At 40.6% G+C, this 20,639-nt stretch overlaps 1 protein-coding gene across 3 annotated transcripts in view; it reads right to left on the bottom strand.

Annotated features, from left to right (window-relative positions):
• Positions 1 to 20,639, bottom strand: part of LOC149559548 (uncharacterized) — an 83,258-nt gene that overhangs the window by 10,660 nt on the left and 51,959 nt on the right. For 2 of the 3 annotated variants that reach the window (XM_089833438.1, XM_089833439.1), the window contains exons 2-7: positions 5,046 to 5,088; positions 4,749 to 4,841; positions 4,488 to 4,550; positions 4,270 to 4,365; positions 4,088 to 4,165; positions 3,892 to 4,003 (exon numbers count right to left, since the gene is read on the bottom strand). In XM_089833438.1, the coding sequence (XP_089689564.1) occupies positions 3,917 to 4,003; positions 4,088 to 4,165; positions 4,270 to 4,365; positions 4,488 to 4,550; positions 4,749 to 4,841; positions 5,046 to 5,088 (460 nt within the window). In that variant the 3' untranslated portion in view covers positions 3,892 to 3,916. Of the gene's footprint in view, positions 1 to 3,669; positions 4,004 to 4,087; positions 4,166 to 4,269; positions 4,366 to 4,487; positions 4,551 to 4,748; positions 4,842 to 5,045; positions 5,089 to 20,639 lie in introns of those variants that run through there. The other variant, XM_089833437.1, reaches the window with a different exon arrangement.

The following is a 20,639-nucleotide window of genomic DNA, read 5'->3' as shown; positions in this document are numbered from 1 at the left end:
CTCTCAACTACTCTCTGCTTTGTCCATGTTGGATGAATAATCACTCGACTCCACAAGGCTATCTACTTATACTAAACCAAGCCACAAGTCAGTCTAGCATAATAGACATTAAATAAACACTCATTAAATACATCCTTAACCCACAAGTCGGCTTCAGTACAAACATTATATACATGAAATAAGTAAATAATTAGGATAGGCCCCAAGTTTACAATGCATAACTAACTCTAAAGCCCACATAGGAATAAGCGTCGTCAGGCATAAGTCCACGTGCCATCCAACTATCCAAATCCAAGGGCAAACACGCCAACTCCCTCGGATCGAATCTCGCGAACACAATCTCCAAAGTCTACCAGTAAATGAAGAACACATGACGAGAAGTCACCAAAACGGCCCTAACGCCAAAACATTTATTCCAATCATCATGCGCACTTAGGACAAGGTTGTCCAATATGTCTCAAACACATCCCCAACCGCACAAACCATAACTCCACAAATTTGAGCCCCAAGCCCCTGCATATAGGATTGTGACTCCCTAGGATGCTCTTGCATCATCAAAACTTATCATACAATAGGTTTGCTTTTTACTAGCATCAATTTCACATATATGTTGATCACATAAAGTGAGCATGCAAACATATCAATATAATACAATGCCACACATTACTAAACAAAATGTTATGCCTTTATACCAAAACTTTTCATCCTGTCGACCTTGTTGCTTGATACTTTGCTAAAAAAACTAAATAATCTTTTGCCACGTGTGGGTTAACATCTAGGATGTCATCACATCATTGTCACGTAAACCAAAACAATACCTTAACCAAAATGCTAATATACCAAAGTTTCTTGTGTTTTGTCTTGTCAAACTTTACTTAGTAAATCCACTGTAACTCCTTCGATACATAACAAAATCTTAAGAGCTTTTACCTACATGTTCTATATACTTCGTACTACCTTCCAATAAGAGTGTATAAGCTCATGTGTGTCCAATGAGTTGTGCCAAACAAAATAAGTCTAATGTACTTTGTTTCCCTTCACTAGACTAAGACAATGTTTTTAGTTTCTATACATTAAACTTATCCTTGTATTTTGTCATCTCAAAATAGACTATATGTTGCCATAAATGACAACTCTGATACATCACCTTAGCCAAATTGTCAAGTTCTCCATGGTATATCTTGCTTTATGTGTTGGGGTGACGTGTATGTGTACATGTCGTGAGTCTAAGGGAACCACCACCATATTTCACATGGGGGGCCCTGACGCAAAGGGGGAATCGTTATTATTATTTCTTTTGTTATTTAAATTTAGGAAATCAAGCAATATGAAAATAATTTCATATTTAGATTATAGACTATTTCATATATACATATAAATATGATATAATTATTAATTTAAGAAAAACATGATTGTGATTACTCAATGTTGACTTCATTTTTCGTAACATCTAGGATTACTTGTGATGGTCTTATGGCCTAATCAAGGTGTTGTTTGCTAGCATTCGATCATTTCTAGTAAGTTTGTTGAGTCGATAGTGTTCAATGATTTTATTTGCTCATTAGGGTAGGGATATAGTTGAATACTTATCATAGACATATTAATGATGACATTATAATTATATCTTAATCATGTGATATATTTCTATTTAGTATTTTAAACATTTATAATTGTGGGGTTCCATTTTAGGAGGGGTACAAGACTAGGATACAAGTTTCACCTCCATCTTTCCTAACAAAAAATATTTGTCTTGGAATATGTCTATTCTCCTCCTTTGTTTAAATTCATGTATATTTCAAACAAACCCTCTACAATCGGAATAGTCAAAGATACGACCAAAAATAAGGAATCTAAAACATGAACAAGGCTTTTCCCATTTATAATGAAGTCACCATTTTCTACAAAGACACGAAAATCAATTTACCTCAAAAGTTTCAAAATTATTGCAGTGCTTGTTTCATCACTTGTGAATATCAACAATTTCACCATAAAATATTAGACACTTCTTCTCTTCAAGGTTCCTCAATTGCCAAAACTATAACTTCAATGTCCAACAACCATTCAAAAATCTTGGCCTTTGTGTGTGTGTGCCTATGTGTCAGCAGGTAGGTGGGTGTGTTGCACACGCACACACTTATGTGTGGGTAGTTGATGGTGAAGTTTCACCAATCAAGGAAGCCTCCTCTCTATGAGTTTTACAAGTGTCCCAAGATGGGCTCCCAAGAGGGGAGTGAAGCATCACTTAAATAGCACACAAAAAGAAGAGTGCGGACAATTCTTTGGATGAACCTCAGCCCAAAAAAAAAGATTCGTACAAGCTTATTTAGAAGTTGTGGTGGTAAGAAAGGAAATGGTTGACCTATAATGTTTGTTGCTCCAAAAGATGCAAAGCATTTCTCTTCTGTTGAATCACTAAGCAAAAAGAAAGGAGTTTGTGGTTGGATGCCAAAAGCAGCAAAGAAGCTTCTGCTCTTGGAACTGGGTAGTAAAATTATAGAGTAGGTTGAGCATTACTCCAAAATGGAATTGATATGCAGATTCAACAATCTATGGCCTAGGATAGCTAAGCTGCATCAATGGGTAACAAAATCATGGAAACCCTTTCCTATAGAAATTATTTTGATTTATATGTATGCCCAAGGGTTCTTCACTACAACCCTAGTCCTCGGATTCTAATCTTTTAATACAAATTTCACAATTGTTCTGGTTGGGGGGCTAATCTTCTCTTGCACTTTTAGCATTCTTCTTCCTTGGAAAACATTTCGTAATTCCTAAAGTGAATTTGTTTGCCCATAGAGATCTGGTAGAAATTTGGGGATGTATTTGGAAGCAACAACTTGATTATGAGAAGCTGGCTTTCAAGTATTAAAACTGTTTTGCTAATGGTCACGATCATCGTCACTTGTCAGAAGTGTTGGGAAAACACATAAATGCGGTAAAGCGACTTGGTAATAATATGCAGAACTGCAACATTAAATGGTTGGGAGCCCCTGGTTAGTACTTCTACATCTAGCAGGCCACTTTCACCAGTTAGGTACTCAATTGCTTAGGGGTGAAAAATGTCAAATAAAGAGGCCAATGTTTTTAGTAGTTAAGTTCTAGTTTGGAAAGAAATTTTTATCAGTATATTCTTCAGCAATAAAAAATGTTAATATCTCTGCTTCAATGCCTCCTTTCTGCATGCTGGTTTTGTCGAAGGGCCTCAGTACTTGAGATGGCACAGAAGGCAGAAATTTTGAAGCCAGTGGATGTGCCATAAGAGAGCAATAAAGCAGTTCATTCCATTCTGTTATGGAAGGATGTTCTGAAGCCATTAAAAGTATCTTCAATGGTCAATGATGCTCAATATTCACAACTGTTTCAGGACACTAGGACACTAGTTGGCTTGATCCTCTACCAAAGGCTTTGGTTTTTCTTAAGAGGGATTTCCCTCTAATGATGGTGACGATGGAGACGATATAGAAACCATTTGCATCTCCCAAGAAATGGGATTGGACAACAATATCAAACAAAAACGTGAAATCAAAGAAAACACTTTCCTCACAAATGCTTAATGATCTGGTATGAAAAAGAGACTAGACAAAATGTATTGTTACTTCATTTTGTTTTCTCAAGGGCAGGAGCCTGACAAAATCTCTCACCAATTCATCTACATAAACTAAAAAAAGGTAAATGAAATTATAAATTTAATTCTTGGCAAACAAAATATTTACAATGCCTTTAATGCAAACAATACTGCACGAAGTTGCAAATAACACCTGCTATTTTAGCATTCATATGTACAATTTCTCATAGGTTAAGCAATTTCTAATGTTCAAGGAAACAGTAAACCATAATAGGAAATATGGCTTAGTTTACAAAGTTTTGAAGGATGAAGCCTAAAGTGTTCACCACTAATAAAGCCTGGGCTTCATTTTCAGTACGGAATGCCTCTTGGGACACCTTCCCCGTCATGACGTAGACTTTCAGTTAACCAATAGCCATCCCTATAACCACCAACCCTCTGGAAGGATGCACAGTGAAAGCTAAGTACATAGCATATTAACCAGATAGACTACAAAAATGTCAGAAGGATAAGAAGAAAGACCTGAACCATGGTAAACTCAAATATTTCTTCCTCATCTGGCCGTGATCCTCTTGTCCAAACCCTTTGCTTGAAACAGTTCTGTTTGATGACAAGTGTTCTTGAGAAAAAATGGTAACACATACAAGAGTTTCCATAACATGATCCTGGCCTTGGTAATTTTGCTACTTTCAAAACATACTCACTTCATTCACGTACAAGCTGCTCAGGATCTTGCTTTCCATGTGAGAAAGTAGGACTCTATAAGTAGAATGGTGAAAGATTCGCCTAAATCTTTCAAACTGACAATAAATATCCAGTCATGAAATAATCCTATTCTTTCAAGGTCAAGATATGACATAAAACAAATTTTATCTTTCCAAATAATAAAGGTAATAGTGTAAGTAATAATGAAATATTTTACCTGACCAAGATCAAAAGCTGTACCAAAATATTTGGAACGCTCAAACGGGTCAAAACCAGCAAACTGCTATCAACATACCACAGACAGACCATTAAGGTCACAAAAGAAGCCCTCAATCTCTTTGATTTATTGATGCAATTTATATTGCATGAGATAGATAGAAATAGTAATTTATAAAAAACCAACATTAATTACATCGCATGAGCCAAAAACTTCAAAACTGAAATTTTTTCTCAGATTGACAAGGATGCAAGCCTGTACCCTGTACATAACCTCCACCCCATGGTCTTGATGTGGCTCATTGTTATATTTAAGTGCCCCAAGTTGGCATTGCACCGTTTCTTCTGCAGTGAGCTGAAATAAAGAAAACCAAAAGCAAAAACAAAGTTCTTAAAATACACAGAAAAGTCTGAACTGTTACAATGCAGTTCTTGATAACCTCTTTCCGATTGGCAAAAAAATGCTTTACTAGGAAGTTGGTTATAAGGTTTCTAACTTTTTTTAGTTTCTTAGATTACAATAAAATTTCTCTAACATAATAAAAAATATGAAGCATACATCAAGTCTTGGACCAATAGCTCTTGTTTGACGAGAGTCAGCCCTACAGTCAGCCAAAGTAGAACAAATTAATTAGCAATTTAGCGGTGATTCCTCAGAAAAGACATACAATCCAATTCAAAAGGGAAAACAATTGTCTAATTCATGGCACAAATAAGGCAGCCCACCATATTTACTATCCCTGCTTTTCTGAGAAACTGATATATCCTGGCAGAGAATTTATTTTTTGAAAGACTAAAAGTAAATGTGACCTCAATTTCTTCAAGTCTGAAATGGCTTCCAAGGAAATGCTTTAAAAATAGGGTTATTCAGCAAACTGAAAGTTTGTTTGCATGCACTAAAAGAGTTAGATAAAAAATAAACCAGTGTAACATTGCTACCCTGCATCTTTTATAAAACTTCAATTACAGAGTGCTAATATATCACAGAGAAATATGTAAGGGTGTTTCATCTCTAAAAAGGGATTTTTCCTAAAAGGGTGTCAAAGCTCATGTGTGGTTTATGAAGGGTGTTAAGTTTCTTGTTTGTTTCTAAAATGATGTAAAACCTCATATTTTGTACAGAATGCGGAGGCTGGCAACCCTTATGAGAACTTACGTGAGAGCATTAGCAGATTCTTGACCCTAGGGAACATCATCATTCTAGGGGATTTTTTATCAAACGGACCGGAGATCTTCAGATCCCTATCCACGACCATGACACTGATTCAGGTTGTACTTTGGAGTAGGATCCAACCATCCTGGGTCTACAGTGTTCCTCCAAGGTCATCAGGGACCCCTTACGGGACACAGTCACCATCTTCTCCAACTTTGTGTCTTCAAAATTAGTGATTTTGAATGGACTTTGCTGTTTTCCTAGGTCGAGATTATTCACTTGCTGGCCCCATTGTGGTGGTGCAAGAGTTGTGCGCTATGCTCTCTCTTGTGCCTCCATTCCCTCCATTAGTTGCTTCACCATCTCCCGCCTCTCCTTGTCTGATCATGCCCTCTTAAGCCTTTCCATCAGGGTCTCCCCACCCCTCTTGCCTCATCCCTCTCCCCTCCCATTCATCACGAACCTCACCGACACCTCCTTTTGCTTCTCTGGGAGCCACTGCAACCTCTTTGCCCTCCATCTTAGACAGCTCCTTCCCTAGGCTTCCTTCACCAAATTCAATGATGCTCCCTCCATATTTGACTTGCTACCACACTTTGGGAGTCTTCTTTCCTTTCCATCCCCCACCATACCACCTCCTTTTCTTGCAGTCCCAAGCATAGGAACACTTGTCCTATGAATCAATGCTTTGATGATGATTGCAAGTCTTTCCACTATTTGGTTCGCTTGGCCTTCTTCACCCTCTCCCCCTCGTTCGTCAAATTGAGGCTCTCTTATCACTACTTTCTTTGCCACAGGAAGCAGTTATACTTACGACACAATACAAAGCCCTTTGTGCCTCTCTCATGCATTCTACTTACGACACAATACAAAGCCCTTTGTGCCTCTCTCATGCATTCTCCCAAGCTCTTTTGGTGCACTTTGTTCCCTTGCCACCCTCCCCCTCCTTCTACCCTGAATCATTGCTCTTTGGTCTCTCACACCTCCACTCTTTATGATATCCCCAACCATCCCTCTCTCCACCTCACCCCTCTACCCCATTGCCATCTCTTCACTTTCTCCAACATCTATGAAGCAGATAGATCCATGAGTAGCATCAGGACAGTAGTTGAGGAAGTGATCCAAGCAGAACTCTTCCAGCTCTATATCACGGTTTGGGCTCCTTCCTCACAGTACTCTTTAATAGAGTGGTTTGTACGGGTTTTCCTGATTCTTGGTCACGAAACATTATCTATCCAACTCATACGACCAAATCAATCTTGGACCCCAACAACTACAAGACCATCAAGGTTGGGCACAATTTTGCTAAATTGAATAATTTCGTGTTGAACACTATTTTATCAAGAGAGCTTGATCCGCAACATTGTTGTGGGAGGGGATAGGCTGGATTATGTAACCATTTTCAAACCATGGACCACATTCTGACTCCGCGAACTATTATTGAGAAGCCTCAGCACCATTGAACGAAAGTCTAGTGTTGCTTTGTGGACTTTCGTAAAGCGTTTGACTCTGTTCCTTGGGTGGCTCTCTTTCAAAGGCTTAGAGATATTGAGATTTCCAAGACTCTTCTAACAACTAACATGAGGTTATAGGAGACTACGGTGGGAAAGTTCATGTCTTTGCAGGGTTTCTTTGACCCAATCCAGAGCACCACTAGGGTGGAACAGGGTTGCCCTCTCTCTCTCTCACTTTGTTTGGCATATACATTGACGAGCTCGAGGCTTTCCTTTGGGATTTCTTGCTCCTCAACAACGATTGTTACCTGCACCAGGTTCTAATCTCCATTCTACTATTCACCGATGATGTAGTTCTTCTAGCTTCCTCCCTAGAGGATCTTCAATGTCTCCTTGATGGTTTGGCTTCCTTCTGTGTCATGCAGCAGCTGGTTGTGAACTTGGGCAAGAATCGGGGGATGGACTTCAACAACTTGAAGACCTCCCATCTCGACTTCTACTTTCAGGACCTAGAGATTGAGATTACATCTTCTCACACTAACCTTGGGGTTAAGTTCTTTAGACCCATTTCAATTTGAGATCTAACCATGCAACCTCGAGTTAATAAAGAGTTGGACTCCCTAGCCATGTTGGAGAGGCAATGCTTCAAACATCACTTTTAGGACACTATGTCCAAGTTTCCCTCCTGAACTGAACTCCTTAGTTAGGTTGATTGTGCCCTAGAGCTCTATCATGTGGGGGCTTTCTCTCCTGAGTTCGATGGGCTTTGGTCCAAAGAGTTCAGACCCTTCTCCTTCCATGCATCATTAAATGTCATCGGTCTACTCCTCACAGCATCATTTTGGCCAAGTTTGGGGCCCATCCTTTAAACCTCAGGGCCATCTTCAATCTAGTTTGGTTCCTTCATCGTCCTCAGGGCTTTGTGGATTCAACTAATGGTCGTCACACATACTTCTACTTAGCCTATTCTTCTTCTAAGGCAGTTGCAGGTTCCAACCCCACAGGTAGGGCTCGCTGTCGCTACGCCCAAGCCTCTTCTTTGTTCGCTTTGATTGTTGTTGGGATGGATTGTCTCGCCCCTTTCAGTTCTCTCTAGATGCCCCCGCTCACCTCCTTCCCTCTCAACAAGAATTGAATGAGCATGTTAGACTCGACATTTACAGATAATGTATTATCATCACATGGAGTAACCCTTCGGGGGGGGGGGTTCCATCTGAGGATGGCCTTTTATTCAGATCACTATAAGGATATTCAGGATGTGGTTATTGTGTGCCCTTTCAACTTGGCTCGACATTGGAGTCATCCCTCCACATTTCTTTAGGTTCCTTTAGGGCCAATTCTCACCGGCTCCACATCTAGATGGACCATCAAATCGACAAAGCTGACTGGATTTTTCACCTTTGTCCTTTGTACTTTAGTGGAGGCAGAAACGAAGGCACACTTATTTTCCGTTGCCCCATCTACTACGAGATCGGGCTAGTTTTACTTCCTATTTAGAAAATACATATCCCTTTCATCATTCTTCATATACAACAACCAACACTGTCTTGTGCTTTACCTCCAAGAGGCCACACAATTTCATGATCATACCTAGCAACTTTAGGTCTTGTCAAGTCAGGCTCCAAATCAACTTATCACCTTTTTTTCTCGCCGTTGTCTCTAGCCCAAGGCAAAATGTCATCACCAGGCCCTCCATTTTTGGTCATACCAAGTATGTGAGACCTCGTAGAGGGTACACTCGGCAACAACACCCTACCTCCAACAATATTCTGAGATGGTCCAAGGCTCACTTTGGCCCTGGTCTGTATCCTTTGGTGTTGGACTTCTTTCCACCTAGGAAGGACTTCTAGTCTTTCTCTTTTTGGTTATTTTGCTTTCTTACTTGTTCTTTCCCCAAGCTCGATTTGGTGCTCATGTTGTTTGGTTATTTCCTTGTTGTATGCTTTCAGTCCCTTAGAACCTTTTTGTGGTCTCTAATAGGACATTAATAAATTTATCTCATCATATCTTATCTTATCTTTATCTGCATTCTGTTCCTTAACATCATGTGTTCTTGGATCAGTTCCATGTTAGAATGTCTAATAGACCCTTCTAAAAACTTTTGCAACACTTCCCACTAAAAGTTATTGCCCCCACATTTGAGAATGTTGTCCCTTTGATAAGCCCTTGGATCTGGACAAAAGGTATCAAAGAATTGATTACTATAGCATACAAAAAGAACATGGTTGCCAATAAGAATCCCTTTGTCTAGCCTCTCACAAAGTCCGAAAAGGCTACACTGGAATCCCCTACAATTGATCCTATATTAGATTGAAACTTCGGCAGCACAAAGATAACCTCAATGAAAATGTTGCACAAGTTCTTCGGAGAGTTAGATCTTTGGCAGACATCAAGCACAACCATGCTCTGATGTTATAGCCCATTTAAAATTAGATCAAACTTTACATTCCACAAATTAAAAGATATAGAGATGTTGATACAGGGGATGCCAATAACTAGAGTCATACTTTTGTAAGAAAGCAAAGGTTACGAATGCATTTTCTACATTAACCTATGAGAAGAGATACATATTAAAATTAAAATTGAACAATAAGCATAAAAAATTAAACACAGAAGAAATATACCATATTAAAAAATTAAAATTAAAATTGAACAACAAGAAGAGATACATATTAAAATTAAAATTGAACAACAAGCATAAAAAATTAAAAACAGAAGCAATATACCATAGTACAGTTCTTTACATGGGGAATACTCTTTCAGCCAAAAAAACACCACTCCAAAGAAACTCAATGTATTATTTTGTCAACAATTGTTACAGTACACTTGGGAAGTTTAAGCCTTAACATGAGTATCAGCAAACAAAAAATCTGGAACCATTTTGATAACATGACAGCAGCTAAAAAAACTTACTATGAAAGCTCAATCCTGGGCACCTAATAAATGTGTCACCAAATCTCTAGTCAAAATTCAATGTTGTAATTCCAAACTAATTTCACAAGCCAACAACTGTTAAGGATTGTAACTCCAATAGAGATCATATCAACTGTTACGGATTGTTACTATTCTGCAGAGACACGTCATGTTGTATATTCATGTTCTGGGTGTGCTCAATTTGCTGACATCCATTACGGAAGTGAAGCCGTTGATTCATATTGTGCATTTCTGTGTGAAGCATCGTTTCGTTTGTCGTTGGTAGAAATTGTGTATCAGCCAACGGGTCCCTTCAGGAAGGTTATTGTTATGTAGCCGACGGGTCCCTTCGGGAAGGTTCTTGTTATGTAGCGACATGTTGTATGTGGCCGACGAACTCCTTCGAGAAGGTTCTTCGAAAAGTATTTATACACCCTTCGAGATTATTGTAAATCATCATTGAAGCATAATATAATGTACTGTTTGGCATATGCGAATAATAATAAAAAGTTCTGCTATTCATATCTATTGTCTGTGCGTTGATTTCTTTACCCTATACAGTAAACATTTGGCGTTGTTGCCCGATGGACCTGGTACGATGATAGGGAAATGAAGATTAAATGCTGAATCAGTTGAACAAAAATAAGAATAAGTTGAAGGAAAACGATGAATTACGCGCAACACAGGAAAATTTAATTTTGGCACAACAGGCTGAACGTAGACGAAGATTTCAGCAAGTTACCGACGGACACAAAAGCACTGAAAAATTGTTGGAAGAGACTCGACAGCAGCTCGATTTGGTGGAAGAAGCAAGGTAGCAGTTTCTGAACCTGCATACGCCACGGGAAGAGAATCCTGACGGAAGGAGATCGACTCGCACGGCTCGAAGTGCCGAAGGAGCACGAGCGTGAAGTGACCTCTTCGTCCGAGATATACTTCCGGAATGAACAGCTTCGGTTGACGAAACCTCTTCTTCACCAAACAACGCGAAAGTCGAAAATAGCGCGGGTGTTGAAAACAGCGCGGAAGTCAAAAACAGCGCGGGTGTTGCAAACAGCGCGGGTGTTGAAAACAGCACAAAAGCCGAAAACAGCGTGGGTGTAGAAAACAGCACGGGTGTTCAAAACAACGCGGGTGTGCAGAACAGTGTGGGTGTGCAGAACAGCGCAGATACACAACAAAACCCCCAACATACAGTAATAATGGCAAGTCCAAAAGAAAAGTTGCCTAAATTTGATGGTGATGAAGCAGCTGATCCTATTCGACATTGTAAAACATGTAAAATGATCTGGAGAGCGAATGGCATAACAAATGTGAACGAATGGGTCCGACAGTTTCCAGCCACCCTACAAGGTGTTGCGATTGATTGGTTTACTAACACAGATCCATAGAAATTAAACACTTGGGATAACATTAAGGAGTTTCGTGCAGAATTTCAAATATTGCGCAATGATAATGAAATCGTCAATGAGATATTCAATACCAAGCAGATGAAGAATGAAACAGTACGGGTCTTCGCCAGGAGGTTGAAGGACTTAATCAGTAAAATGGAGAATAAGCCGGCAAATGGGCTCCAGAAAAGATGGTTCATTGAAGACCTTCACCTATGTTGATGCGAGTTTTGTGTCACTACATAACATATTAGTAATTGGATGCTTGATACAGAATATCAAATACACAATTCCTCTCTTGAAAAGTTATCTCTCATGGGACATGAGTATAACTCCAATGCTCCTTACACCGTTGGATACTCGCTCAGTTTTATCAATGTGATTTGCTGGTAATCACGTAGGCGGCCTTACGTTTTCTTGTTTGAGAAAAATTTGGATCTTGGTGAGAAAATGGAGATGGTGGTTCGGTGTGAATGCTAGATGATGTTGATGGCGCGATGATGGCAATGTAGGGTGAATGGCGATGGAAGGTGAGAATGCCGATGTTTTGGTTTACTTCTCTAACTAACCTCTTCTAAGCATGAAATTTGGCTACTCAACTACTCCTACTCCTAAGAATGGAAAGTTAGCAGATGGACGGGGATCGAATCTAATGAAGGCTAACCAGCGGCCCTACCTCCATAGATGCAACGCTTCAAAGGAAAGTAAACTAGATCACCACACAAAACCTCCCAACCAGCCGCTAGGATGCTAGTGGCCTAGTGTTGACCCCTATCAAACATCTACCAAAGCTACCATGCAACTATCCATTTTATTTTACTCTTACTCTAACAACTTGAAATGAAATTGCTTCAACTTGAAAAGAAAATTTAACTATGTGGAAGTAGAAAACATGCAATAACACCCAATGTTCTTAGTCAACATGCAATGAAAAAGAGAGCACTTTGGTATTATTTTCGCAACAATTTCTCCAACCCCCTTCCTTTACAAATGAGAGCCAATGGCCTTATATAGAGGTCCAAAATACAATGGACGGTAGAGATCAAAACAAGATCGACGATCCAGATTGGATCCAAAAACCCTAATTAGGGTTGCCACCCCATCGGCCAATGAGAAGATGCCACCTCATCAATGGACCAATGAAAAAAGTGCAAAAGTGGCAACCAATGAGAAGGCACCAAAATGGTGGCCAATCAGAAACAAACACTTGTCCTATTCTAGAAGAAAGAGAAAGTTGCCACTTGGGCTTACATAAGATGATCTTCTAATATAATTCTTCCTTTTTCTTTTGTTCTTTTAGCTAAGGCAATGAACTTAGCTAGCCTTTCGTTAACTTCTTCCATAGGAGGACAAGGTGTGTGCTTCGCTCGGAGTTCTGCTGACTTTGCCACGCTGTTTGTTGCTTGTAGTATCCTTTCGTGATCCTTCTCATATTCCTTTGCAAACCCAATAAAAGCATTGAGTGAGGAAAGGGTGTTCAGATGTTTCCTTTTGACGGCAGCCTTTCCTAACTCATCCAATCTCGATCCAAATCCTGTCTCACTGACATCCTCCTCTCTAATACCCTCAAAATCAAGCGCCACCCCAACGTAGCTCATCATGGTCGAAATGGAAGTGTCGACGCTTGGGCCGTGTTGTGCAATCTCATCATGAATTTCTTCAAGTGTTTTGAATCTGGTAGTCAATGCGACATACCAAGATTCAACTATGCTCAATCCTCTCTCATCAACCAACCGGGCTCTTTCCAAATATGCCTCCGATAGCCTAATGAACGCCTGCAGCCTAGGAATAACCAAATCCTTGATGGGAAGAAAATTCTTCCATTCCTCTTCAAATAATCTGAATTTGTTTCTAACAGTCACCAATGACTGGAATGTTGAGATGAAGGAGGGTAAGAAATTTCGCCCATCTTGGATTGTATCATAGATCCAACCCCTTACTTCATGTAACTGAGCTGATACCTCTTTTGAATTGCTCCCGCTGTCTTGAGGAAGGGCTGCCTGATGCAGCTGTTGGATTGGCTGGCAATCTCTCCAATATTTGTTTTCGGCCTCCAACTTTACTATCTTTTCGTTTGCCTTCCTCAATCTTTCTCTGATTGATGCTATGCCTTCCTGAACCTCCTCACATTCCATATCATCTGTATTTCTTCCCAAATTATGTTCTACTATTTCGTACTCCTGGGCTGCAATCTCATCCGCTGCCTTATTGACTGTTGGTATAGCAATCTGAACCCTTCGGTGACCATCACTGTTGCTTCTGATTACCCTTGCCACCGTATTTGCCATCTGTTTTTGGTTCTCGCTATCATCCTTTTCTATTAGTCCTTGGATATCATCAACTGCGTGAGCCATTACCACCTCGCCTCTCGGCATAAGCATTTGCCTTAACCATAGTGGTGCAGTGCATCTCCCCAAATCCGGATTCGGTTCGACCAACAAAGCATCACCAACGGCCTTAGACGCCTGACTTATCTCTTCAATATCAATCGGCCCATCTTCTTCTCTACTAGTTTCTGCCATATTTCCTTGCTGGTTCTCCGAGAGAGGGGAGTACTCCATACTTTCACTGTAGCCACTTGATTCCGAATCAGAGCTCACCTCCACTGCGGCCCCTTTATCACTCGAATTGACCTCTTGGCTTCTAGCCTTAGTTATACTCTCCCTTGACGGCGCTGCCCGCTGTCTCTTAGCTAGAGGTTCCGAACGTTCTTGGCTTTTCTCTACCTCCAAAGCCCTCTTCTTGCTATTTCTAACTGTCTCCGATTGCCGGCCACTTCCTTCACCCTTCTGTCCGATTGATTCTACTAGACCTTCCTTCAGTTTCATCATCTCATAAGTAAGGAGAACCTTTTGTCTTTGTAGCTTTCTCAACTTGGCATTATACCACGACTCGGTATGCAAATCTACTGTCCTTGTGACTGCCTCCAAGGAAGGATCCTGATGATCGTCCCAATCCACTGGATTCAACTCTATTCCAACTACTGTCTCATAGTCTTCTCTCAACACACTACGATCATCCTCCAATTGATCGGGAATATCAAGGCCTCTCCATCTGATATCTCTCATCATGTTCACCGACAATCTTGAGAAAGCTAGCTTTCTCACGTGAAAATCATCCTTTGCATTGGCCCAAAAGTCCTCTATAGTAGGAACATGCTTAAATTCGCTTCCATGAGATGCCTTGATAAGACCAACAGGGTCGAATCCTTGCCTTGCTCTGTACCATCCTAGATGATACCACTCCAATTCCTTTTCCGCAGCCTCAAAGGTGGCCCGATTTGGGCAACTATCATTGCCAATTATAATTGAGAAGGAAACGCCTGTTTTCCCCTCATTCCTCATTACTCTATCATAGTGCTGAAGCTGCCTAGCCCATTCCATCAAAACTACCTTGTCGGGCGGGTATCTTGGAAGCCTCTTGGGACAAACTGTACTTCCTGCCACTCTAATGTATGTGAATTGCGGGAATTGGATGAACCAACTCCCAAACTTCTTAATCCTTGCTTCTGCTTCCGATGAAAGTCTCTTAGCAGGCGCCCCTTGTAATACCCTTACTGTCTTCATGGCGAATGCATCGCAAAACATCTTGTAATCCTTGTTATTGTGCAAATGAAGCTGCGGATAGCATTCATGCACCAAATATTGCCCCGGCCCATTACCAATCTCTCCTAAGGCCCTAAGTCCCGGACTCTCATACAATCTAGCAATTAAGTAAAACAGATAGGATCCCATGTAGAATTGCCTTTGGTTTTGAACTGTTCTAAGTTGCAACTCTAAATTTTCACTTATGATCCTAGCCCAATCAAATTTTCCTTTTCCCTTTTCAATTTCATCAATGAAGAAGTACATCCAGTTTTCGAATTGCATAGCTTGAGCTAGGCCCATGATCCAGCTGAGAAGAACAATGAGATCGCCATATTCCGGCTTGAAATCTGCCACTGTAAGCCTTGTTGATTTGTTAACTCCTTTCCTTCCTTCGTGTATCCAATTCCGCTTTAGATGTGAGAAGTAGGCCTCTTGGTTACCTTGAAATGATTTGGCCGCCTGATCCACCATTACAACTGTCATGCCCTTGCTCTGGGGAATATTAAATGTCTCTTCAATTGCTTGTTCGCCAATGTTGGCCAACACTCTCTTCCCTTCGCCAAAAATGATGGATTTACTGTCTAGATCAAATCTGGATGCACACTCCATAATCAATTCCGGACAAGGCAAAGTAGGAGGAAAAGCTGCTGCATGTACAATTCCGCTCTTGTATATCCTCTTTGCCAAGGGGGATTGTCCTTCCTTTAGTCTGTCCCTCATCCGTATCATGTCCACTGTAGCGATATTAGTATCGGTTATTTTCTTCATTTTCGAGAAGAAGGAAGTTTTGGGTGTCATATCCTCTTTGTCTTTCTTAGCGTTTGCCCGCTTGGGATTCTTACTTGCACTATCATCCTCCATGCTCGTCGCCCTATTACGGGATGGTAGAGTGGTGGACCAAAAGGCAAGAAGAACCAAGTAGTGCAATTCTTAGAAAAGAGCGAAAGAATGGATGTCAGCTTAAGCACTCCTTGCAACTCTAGATGATGACTTTCACCTTAACTAATAATCTTACAGCAACTTTTCGGAACCCGGGATATGACATCAAAGAATTACAAATCCCTTTGCAAATTAGAAAACAAAGCCTCTAAGCTTATCCAACACTTGCCTTCTATGCAAAAATCAAACTTTCATATGTATCTCTTCTCCCAACAAAATTGCCCAAATCTGATATAAAAATTGCAGCCCCTCTAGAAAATCAGAATTTTGTCTTCCACAAATTTCGGCACCCACAAAATTCGGCTCCCACAAAATTCGGCTAAGCATGAAAAAAAAAAATCTGCCCTTGCTCTGAATTCGCCCAAGCATGAGGAGCAAATGAATTGATGAAAATGAAATGGGAGGGGACTCCCTTTATAGCAGCTTTCACCTTCCTCCCAGGCTGGCCGACTTGGTCCTATAGAGGAAAAAAAACCAAAATTAAAGCTAAGTTAGTGGCCCACTTTAAATACTTTGCCAAAATTTTAATTTTCTAAAATGAAAACTGCACTTTTAATTTACTAATTAACCACAAATTGCAAAACGAAATTGAATGGTGCCCTGGGGATGCTAAAAATTTCTATTTAATGAGGGTTTGCTAATTAATACATCCTTGAAGTTGAATTTTGGCTAACCAAAAGCCATTTCTTAATATTAATTTACCAATTTCATTAAATACCAAAAGCTTTCAAGGCAAATTTAATCTATTAAAGCCAATTTTTTGCAATTTTCCTCTAAATCGATTTTGCTAAATAATTAAAATTTTATGACAAAAAATAAAATTGCCTCTAGAGTAAAAATCGATTTTGCAATTTAACTTCATCTTACAAAATTAAATTCTATTTCACCAAAAAAAATAAGATTTTCCAAGAACCTAAGTCTAACGAAAAATCATTCAAATTTACAATTAAATCCAAATTTTCAAAAGAAATCGTCTAAGTACAAAATTCACAATCTTATCCTGCCAAGTTGAAATCAATTTTGAACTTATTCGGCCTAAGGATAGAACTGATAGCTCTGGAAAATCAAGTTGAAACCGGGTGAAAAATACATCTAACCTTCTCCACTGGCCCTAAAGGCGATTAAAAAGGGGGTCCCCAAGATTTTGGGGCGATGTGTGAAAACCTCACAACAACCTGAAGCTACGAAAAAAGATGAAGATCGTGCCACCATCGACATATACTGAAGCATACAATCGAGCATTGAACCTCGAAAGTGAACAGACGACAAAGAAGAAGAAGACCAGCTCATCCGATTCAAATAACGATGAGCCTTCAGGAGAAGATAGCAGCGACGATGAAGGCAGCAGCAAGAAAGTTCGTTCTCTTCGGAAGGACATGCTTCGGATGATGAAAGAGTTCAAAAAATGAACAAGGAGACTAAGGGCAATGACCTATGGTGTACGGAGTGCAAGAAAGAAGGCCATACGAAGGGATCCTGCCCAAAAGATCAATTTTGTGAGATTTGCCAGATTATGGGACACTCGGTAAAGTAATGCCCTTTCAATTTGAAAACAAGAACACCGCAGCAAGTGTTCCTGACACAGGAAGCATCCCCGTCAGGAGGGAACGGGAACACCAGTACGGAAGGTGCCACATCAGGAGGATATAGAAACAATCAGCGCGAACAAAACAACAACAATAATGGCGGGAGGAGTCGAATCCAGTACGATGCCAATGGCTGGCTGATAGTTCAATGCTGCGCATGCAATCTATGGGGTCACTTCGCCCAAGAGTGTACAACAGCGAACACACCGAAGTTGTTATGCAGATGGTGTGGACCTGGTGATCATGAAGATGCTAGGTGTCCAAAGTCGGGAGTAAACTTGATCACCATTGGGACGGACGAAGAAGAGGTTTTAGCCATCACACGGCAACAAGCGAAAGTGTACCCCGACCCGGCGAAAGAAAAGAAGAGACTAGAGGAAGCATAGGCAGAGATCCAAAAAGCAACACAAGCAAAAATGGCACACCTGAAGGACACGCCATACGGAACTGTGTAGAACAGAACATCGTACAACAAATTTTGCAAACAGAGGTACCAGTCAAGATAAACGATTTGCTTCTTACAATGCCTCAGCTCCAATCCGCTCTCACGAATATTGCGCCAACTCTGAAGACACCATGAGAACAAGGTAAAAGGAAGGAAATTACTGTAGGTGGAGAAGACCAAATGTTACTGGCCCTTACATCCGAACGGCATCCCGCAGTCGTCGAGATGGGGATCCTCAGACATGTTCTCACGAACACAATAGTCAATGGAGGGTCTAGCGTAAATGTTTTGCCTGAAGAGACCTGGAAGAAGCTTGGACAACCGACATTGTGGCCTCCTAAATTTCAGTTGCTAACAGCAGATCAACATGGTATTAAACCTCTGAGCATCCTCATGGCACAACCGGTAACAATTGGCACTTAGCCGTTCCTGTTGGATTTCATGGTGATTCCATTGAAACGAAAAGGATACGAAGCCATCTTGGGCCACGGATGGCTTATCAAAGCGAGAGCTCAACACGACTGGAAAAAGAACCCCTTATCATTGGAAAATAAAGGCCGGCGATTTGTCATTGATCTACACACTCAAATGGTCGACGAAGAAGCCTTGTCGTCGGATTCTGAAGGCGAAGGTGAAGTGGATGACAAAGGGAAGAAAAGAATGGAACCTGATGAAGAGGGCATATTAAGACTGGAAGGAGGATCGAGTGATGACGATCTAGATTCGTTGAACGATCTTTTTCATTGGCAGATAGAGGATTATGAACTATTTCTGAGCTGTAATATGTTCAAGGTCGATGAAGGTAAGAAAGAAGAAGCAAACGAATGTCCGACGGAACACAGAGAAGCTGAAGGAGGAAATGAATGTCCGAAGGTACACCGAGAAGCTGAAGAAGGAAATGAATGTCCGAAGCAACCCAGACAAGCCAAAGAAGGAAAGGCAGGTATGACTGAAGCTGAAGGAAAGAACATACAATACGAACCCAAAAGGAGAAAAGATTCCATTGTACGACCGCATAGGAAGAAAGTATTACATTGAACCACAGATATAGCAAAAAGGTGCCGACAACAAGGAAGACAAACGAGACAACTTGCACAGGAAACAAAGAGGAAGGGTTCAATAAAAGTTGCAGTAGCACAAAGTGCAGGTGTTATTGACAGTCACAAGGGGCAGCTAACGGAGTCCATGGTACCAAGCTTCGAGAACAAACTGGGCGATAGGGAAAACCAGATGGAGAGATCATGTATCCTAAATAAACTTGATGAGCGATGATTGCATGATAGACACTTCAAATTGAACAGGTTTCAACTTGGACAATGGGTGTTGAAGTACGACAGTAGGAATGAGATCAAACTCGGGAAGTTTAGCATCAAATGGGTAGGACCATACAAGATATGGGAAGTTAGTGATAATGGAGCGATGAAGTTATCGACACTAGACGAAAAGAAAGTGGCCGACGCAGTGAATCGATCGAAGTTGAATGTCTACCATGGAAGAAGTAACGCACCCCCGTGGACGAACAACTGAGAAAAGATTGTAAGTACTGTATATATGTAAATATTGTACATAATTGTTCCAAAAGTGAGATTTTAAAAAAAAATTTAAAATAAAAGAAGCTACCGTACGGATTTTGGAAACCAAGAACCATACGGATTTCCAAGTAAGCAGTTTGAGTCAGGGTCACCATACAGCTTTTCCAGCCCAAGCCACCGTACGGATTTTAAAGCCAGCTAACATACAACTTCTTAAATGACCACCATTGTACGGATTCTAGGAGTAGTCACCATATGGATATTGGAGGTTAAGTTGCCGTACGGATTTCCTCATGTATATGTTATTTGCTGTATGGAATTTGGGAGTCTTAGTGCTGATTTTTTTAAAACAGCCATCGCACGGATTTTCCAACATGGTCACCATACGGATTTTCTAAAGCAGCCAATGTACGGATTTCTATGGTAAAGTCACCGTACAGATTTCAAGATTGTAACACAGAAAACAAGTCTGAGTACGACGTATGGATTTTGAGAGTTCTCTTCAACATACGAATTTTAGTGAGTTCCCTTCAGCGTACGGAGATGAAGGAGAAATTCATATAGTTGGTCATACGGATTTTGAAGAAAACATTGAATCCCAATTTGGCATACGGCTTCCATTCTCAGCACTCAACATACGCCTTGGTGTACGGATTTTTCAATGTAGCATTAGCATATTTTGGTGTAACGTTTTTTGAAGGGATCTGTCGTACAGATTTTGCATATTGTGGTGCAGGGTTTTTGCATAATGTGGTGTATGGATTCTACAGGTTTGGGCATACGGCTTCTACATGTTATTGCATTCAGATTTTGAATGGCATTCCAAGTTATTGCATAAGGAATTGGCGTAACATGGCAGAGGGTGGCAAGAGGTTTTCTAAAAACTAATTTTAAAAAAAAAAAAAAAAAAACGTCAAAATCAAGCATGCTTAGAATGAGTAACAGAGGATACCAAAGGGAAGGGGAAGCATCAACAATTGCCAGAAAGAGTGCAGAATTGGCAAAAAATAACAGAAATAGTGTGTTTCATGCAATTTTGTGTGGGTTTCGAAGTGCTAATTTGGTTTTGACGGCGAGGGGGGCTGCCCCTCGACCCTGCCCTGTATTGCGCCCCAAGACCCCGCAGGGGCACTACCCCTCGACCTCGCTGAGG

Source organism: Cupressus sempervirens, chromosome 5, assembly GCF_028749045.1.
Source record: "Cupressus sempervirens isolate cs-2001-9-10 chromosome 5, ASM2874904v1, whole genome shotgun sequence".
NCBI classification, from domain to species: domain Eukaryota; kingdom Viridiplantae; phylum Streptophyta; class Pinopsida; order Cupressales; family Cupressaceae; genus Cupressus; species Cupressus sempervirens.
This window is presented reverse-complemented; position numbering and strand designations above follow the sequence as displayed.